Here is a 6,267-nt window from a genome sequence, read left to right on the forward strand (position 1 = left end):
TTTAAACCATAAAGATTCAGCAACTGTTCATGGTGAAAATGTATTGTAAATGCCAAGCATAGACTTTATTATTGAATTCTAACTCTTGAATCCTGATGCTGTAAGGTACTGAACCCTTAAACCGGGTGGATTTGGAAAGTTTTGCTGGTGATTTGATATTTTAGGTACCAAGCAATGACTACTTACACTAAAAAACTTAAGATAAAAGAATTATTAAAACAACCGACTTCCGAAACCACTACAAAATAAAAATTAACTTTTGTTTCTACACGTGTATGTATGTAGTCGGGAAAGCACAATAAAAAAACAAGAAATCAAAGCATGAAGCTCGCCTGACTTCAAGATACGTAGAAAGGTATACGTGTAAAAACAAAAGTTATTTTTTACTTTGTATTGGCTTTGGAAGTCAGATTTTGAATATTTTTTTATATTAACATCTCACATTGAGACATCTTCAAGAGCCTCAATAGCTCAACCGGTATAGGAGTGGACTGAAAACCGAAAGGTCGACGGTTCAAACCCCGCCCGTTGCACTATTGTCGTACCTACTCCTAGCACAAGCTTGACGCTTAATTGGAGAGGAAAGGGGAATATTAGTCATTAAAAAAATGGCTAATATTCTTTTTAAAAAAAAAAAAAAAAAAAAAACATTTCTGACAACAAAATTTCAAAATGTATGGTTTCCTATCATAAATATAATATTAAAATTATTACTATTCATATAACATGCATCATAACATTTATTTTTATTTATAGGTTCGATGCATCAAGGACAATTGCGCTTTAATAATTCGACCGGCATGATGGTTAACGCGCAATGTGTTGCTATCTCAGCATACGCGTCGGTCTATTCAAGTCTCAAAAGAAGACTCAATTTCACCCCCCATGAAATTGATTCAATTTTATCTTGCGGAGATGCAATGTACGCGCGCATTATAGACGATTTGAAGAGAACTAATAGATTTCAAAGCGATTATTTAGATCCTGATTCTGAATTGCCTTCTGAAATCCGCGTCAGCAATTTTTCGGCTCACATAACCAACAACTGGGTTGCAAATGGGTTATTTTCAACAAATGGAGATGTTTTTAACGTGGCAAGTTCAATACTTGCATTAAAAAACCTTTTGGCTAAAGAAATTTTCAACGAAAGTCACGTTGATAGTACAGACAATTATTTAATTACGGGTCAACTAAAAACCATGTCATTTTGGCGTCACAATGGCAGTTATTATTATTCAATAGTCACGGAGTAGATGAAACTAACAAACGAAATAACGTCGAAAATTTGAACGTCGCACGTCTTTTTTGTTCGCAAAATATAGAAGCATTCGCTACATTTATAATTAAAAGTTACACAAATTCAAACGATCAATATCAGATAATAAAATCCGGATTGAAAATCTGTGCGATTTTAATGATAACTTACCGGTACAACCAATTCTCAATGATCTCAAATTAAATATTTTAAAACCAGTCGTAATGCTGGAAAAATTAGACACGCGTAAAATTAATAAACGAAAAGCGTCAACAAATGAAAATATCATCAGTGATCCAAAATTAAATTTTTTTAAACCAGTCGTAGTGATGGAAAAATTAGATTCGCGTAAAATAAAAAAACAAAAAGCGTCAAAAGACGAAAATATACCCGCAAAAAAAATTACAGTTGATCAATCAAGTGATGTAAAATTAAACATGAACCCAGTTGTTATTGTCAACAAAATTGATAGTACGGTTTGCAAAAAACAAGTTGGTAGACCAAAAAAACAACAACGGGGACGTAAATCAACAAACAAAATGCGCATTTAGATGCATCAAAAAATATAATGAAAATAACCCAGCAGTACATAGAATTGCAGTAAAAACGTATACAGCCAAAAACCCGGAAGTAAATCAAAAGGCTGTTAAAACGTATACAGCCAAAAACCCGGAAGTAAATCAAAAGGCTGTTAAAACGTATACAACCAAAAAGCCGGAAATAAATACAGCTTCCGTTCAACGGTATAATGCAACAAACAGAAACGTCGAGCCTGAATTACGAGGGTTAAATTTAATTGCCCAAAAACGCGATGAAGACCTTAATATAATTAAATTATTTTCGTTGAAAAAATCGTCACTGTTAGGTCCTGATGTACACGTATGTGCAATCTGCCAAACTCGACTCTTTTTTGAAGAGAAAACTCGCACAAAATGGTGTTGCGGACAAGGCGCCTACAATGTTCAAAATTTAGAACCCCTTACCGAGAATTTTATAGCCATACGTCGTTTTTAAATAAACCGCGCGCTTACAACAATTTATTCGCTTTCTCGGCGTTAGGCGTTTCTCACGGATACCAACAACCTAATACTGGAATAACATTTTTAAAAATTCAAGGTCGCGTTTATCACAGAGTATTTGATTTAGGATATTCAGATAGTGCTAATCCTATCGGAATGTACGTGCACGACAATAATGAAACTCGCGAACGACAAGTCCAAAACCTAAATCTAGATATGCAAGTAATTCGTTCAATAACAAATTTTATGCATAATGTAAATCCATACATTGAATGTTTCAAACGGTTAAATCGCGAAACATCTGAAAATGCTCACATTATTTTTGAACAAACGTCACGCTGCTCGCATGGAAATATTTTAGGAGATTTGCCGTTAGGCAGGGAAGTGGCCGCCATTATTAGAACAGAAGTAGAACAATTCACTCCTCATTGTATCGCTATTTGGAAGGAAGGCCATCGTAGCCCCCACACAGTTGATATTTTACATCCGTGTTTCGAAGGTTTTCAATACCCTTTACTGTATCCATATGGTAACCCCGGTTGGTACCCAAATAAATTAGACAACAAAGGCAGTAAACTGACACAATTAAAGTACATTAGATGCTTACTACTATCAGAATCGCGATTTTCAGAATTTAATCGTCTCTCAGAGGAGTGGATTATAGATATGTTTAATAGAATTTCTGATGAACGGTTACGCTATATTAGCAATATGCAGACTAAAAATTCTGATTCTGCTGTAAGATCAGCGCCTCTTCATGAAATTGAAGCATTAAATAATGACGAGACTATTCAAGGCGAAGGCGGTATTGTCCCTGGAAAAATATATCTCCCATATAGTTTTACTGGGAGCCCCAGGTACATGAAATTAAAATATTTGGATTCTATAGCTTTAGTAAATAGATTAGGACAACCTTCTTTTTTTATTACAATTACTTGTAACCCAAATTGGGTTGAAATTAAACAGTCAGTCCCTTCAGGACAAAAAGCTAATCCACTAATTTGTGCCAGAGTTTTTAATTTAAAATTAGCACAATTAATTAAAGATATCCGTTCCGGAAAATGGTTTGGTAACTTCATTTATCTCATGTACGTAATTGAATTTCAAAAAAGAGGCCTACCTCATGCACATATTTGTTTTCGAGTAGAAGGCGGAGGCCCGGTACATAATACAGATATTGACAAATTTGTCAGGGCTGATATACCTAATCCGTCTGAAGCTGAAGGGAGGTTGCGCAAAGCTGTAATCGATCACATGATTCACGGTCCTTGTGGTCCTCCTAATAGAACTGATCTTCCTTGTTGGGATGATGAAAAAAAAAAATGTTCAAAATTTTTTCCGAAACGCGAAACGGATACTACATTTTGCGATGATAGAGGCTTCGTCAATTTAAAACGCAGTATTCAAAACGAAGCTGAAATAACATATAGAGGCAGAAAAATTAAAATTAATGATCGTTGGGTAGTTCCATACAACGCCGCCTTACTCCTTAAGTACGATTGTCATTTAAATGTCAAAGTGTCCACAGCTACTGCCGTTGTAAAATACTTGTTTAAATACATTACAAAAGACGCTGATCATTCTCGCGTAGCAGTTGTTTTAGATGAAAATCGTAATGACGAAATTGAAAACTACGTGACTAAAAGATATTTAGGTTCCTGCGAAGCGACGTGGCGTATCTTAGAATTTGATTTAGTTTTGCCGCAGAACCTAATGTCAAACAACTCGCTGTCACCTGGAAGGGCAACAATACTACGTTATCTTTTAAACCCGGCACTGAACGGAAGCTGCAAATCGAACAACCTCAGATCTTATAACTTATTTCAATCGGCCTGCTGGGATAAATTTTGACGAATTAACATATCAAGATTTTTACACGAAAAATTATATTGCTTCAACGCCACACGTCCCCAAACTAAAAACGTGGAAATTTTTGAAACTACAAATAACCGGTTCGTAACCCAGCGACAGCGGGGCGAACTCGTGACGCGATTATTTTTCGTTGCACCAAATAGAGGTGAACAATTTTATTTGCGTCTTTTATTAGCTTCACATCCCTGTCGTAGTTACAGAGACCTTTTTAAATTTGGGGGTCCAGATTGCATGACGTTCCAGGAAGCTGCCAAAATGATCGGGCTCGCGAACGATAAGCTGAGTACGAAAATGCTATGACGTGGAGGCTTGTGCGTTTTTTTACTGGACCGCGTCTGGGTAACTTTTTCGTTCTTTTAGCCGTGAACGGTATTCCAGTCGCGTCTCTCTGGACAAAATTCCGCGATCAAATCAGTGAAGATTTCATCCACCGTCAACCCGACAATATTGATCGCGCGTATCATTCATGTCTCGTGGCAATCGACCGCCTAATGAGAAAACACGGTACTTGTTTAATCGAGCAGGGTTTGCCAGACGTCTCCGATATACAACCGAGTTAGGGCGCGAGCAAACAGAATATAACAGGAATACTTTAAGAGATTTCGTAAATGATTGGTTACCTAAATTATCACCGGAACAAAATGAAATATTCGAATTTGTAAACAAACTGGTGACTAATCAAAGTTTTCGGGAAACTCAAAATAGCGCAATTTTCATTGACGGCCCCGGCGGCACCGGTAAAACCTAATTTTAAACGTTATTACTGCCCACGTTAGAGGTAATTTAAACGGTATTGTTTTATGCACTGCATCGTCAGGTATCGCCGCGCAAAACATGAAAATGGTACAACCGCACATAGCAGTTCCGGTTTCCACTAAATCTTGTAGACTGATCTGGAGTATTGAATATTACAACGGTTCCCAAAGAGCAGAGAACTTATATCAATGCAAACGTTATAATTTTTGACGAAGCTCCGATGGCTCACAAATGGCTCATTCAATTTATTAGAACGATCTTTACGCGATCTAATGAAAACGACAAAATTTTTGTGGAAAAATTATATTTTTGCAGGTGATTACGCCAAATTCCACCAGTCGTAGTTCACGCACGCAGTAATTCAAGGACCGCGTTTTTAATGCATCCGTTAAGTCTTCACCTATTTGGCAAAAATTAAAACCATTCTCTTTGATAACATCACAGAGATGTAGAGATGATTCCGAATTTCCGAATTTTTATTAAAATTGGGGTCAAATCAATTAACTTCTGTAACTTTGCATACAACCGAACTGTTGAAAATTTAATAATACTCTCAATAATTTCATTGTTTTGGAATTAGATGATTTGATTGATTTTGTTTATCCAAATGTCGTTTTAAATGAACCCGATGTTTGCGTTCATAGGGCTATATTATCAACTCATAATGCAAAGCGTATACGAAATTAATGCTAAAATATTAGAACTTTTACCTGAGGACCCTCTGCATTTTTACTCAATAGACGAAGTAGGTCAGTGACAACGCGGACCAGATATTTCTAGGTGTCGACGCTTTAAATCGAATGCAATCCAAAAGGAATACCGGAACATGATTTAACTTTAAAAGTAGGATGTGTGTGCATGATTATGCGAAATTAAATTTTTCCGATAAATTAGTAAACGGGACCAAAGTCATTGTCGTAAATACATCTCCTCGTCTAATAACCGTACGCAAGCCAGGACTATCCGATGATTATTTGATACCGAGGATTCTTTTTAAAGCTCCATTGAACAGGAAGTCCTATCGAAATGTGCCGCCGTCAATTTCCATTACAGGTTTGTTACGCCATGACTATTCACAAATCTCAGGGTCAACAATATGCCGTGTTGGGGTAGACTTGCGTTCCGATGTTTTCAGTCACGGCCAACTTTATGTCGGCTCTTAGCCGCGTTCAACATCGTCAAAATATCAAAATACTTTGTAAATAAAGAACGCGTTATAAACGGCAACCCGCTCGCGAATAATGTAGTTTATCCGCCGTTATTGTAAATACACGCAGCTTTCTGAAAAGTGTTCACCTCGTCAGATGGCAAATCAGTAATCGTGATTATATTATATTTTTTATATTATAAAATCAAAATCATGTT

General features: G+C 36.5%; 1 protein-coding gene across 1 annotated transcript; it reads left to right on the forward strand.

Moving 5' to 3' along the window:
* Nucleotides 1-803: 803 nt before the first annotated feature.
* Nucleotides 804-4,706, forward strand: LOC117996075 (uncharacterized). Its single transcript, XM_034984077.2, has 3 exons — nt 804-1,161; nt 2,372-4,030; nt 4,525-4,706. The coding sequence occupies exons 1-3, from the start codon at nt 804-806 to the stop codon at nt 4,704-4,706; spliced, it is 2,199 nt and encodes a 732-aa protein (XP_034839968.2).
* Nucleotides 4,707-6,267: the final 1,561 nt, after the last annotated feature.

The sequence above is a fragment of the Maniola hyperantus genome, unplaced genomic scaffold (assembly GCF_902806685.2).
Source record: "Maniola hyperantus unplaced genomic scaffold, iAphHyp1.2, whole genome shotgun sequence".
Taxonomy (NCBI): Eukaryota; Metazoa; Arthropoda; class Insecta; order Lepidoptera; family Nymphalidae; genus Maniola; species Maniola hyperantus.

Bases quoted from the DNA above. Each gene is read 5' to 3' on its own strand.
- LOC117996075 (XM_034984077.2), top strand. From the start codon at position 804: ATGGTTAACGCGCAATGTGTTGCTATCTCAGCATACGCGTCGGTCTAT. The intron at 1,162-2,371 runs GTACAGACAATT...TAAAAATTCAAG, and splicing joins CAACGAAAGTCACGTTGATA to GTCGCGTTTATCACAGAGTA. The intron at 4,031-4,524 runs GTTATCTTTTAA...ACGGTATTCCAG, and splicing joins TGGAAGGGCAACAATACTAC to TCGCGTCTCTCTGGACAAAA.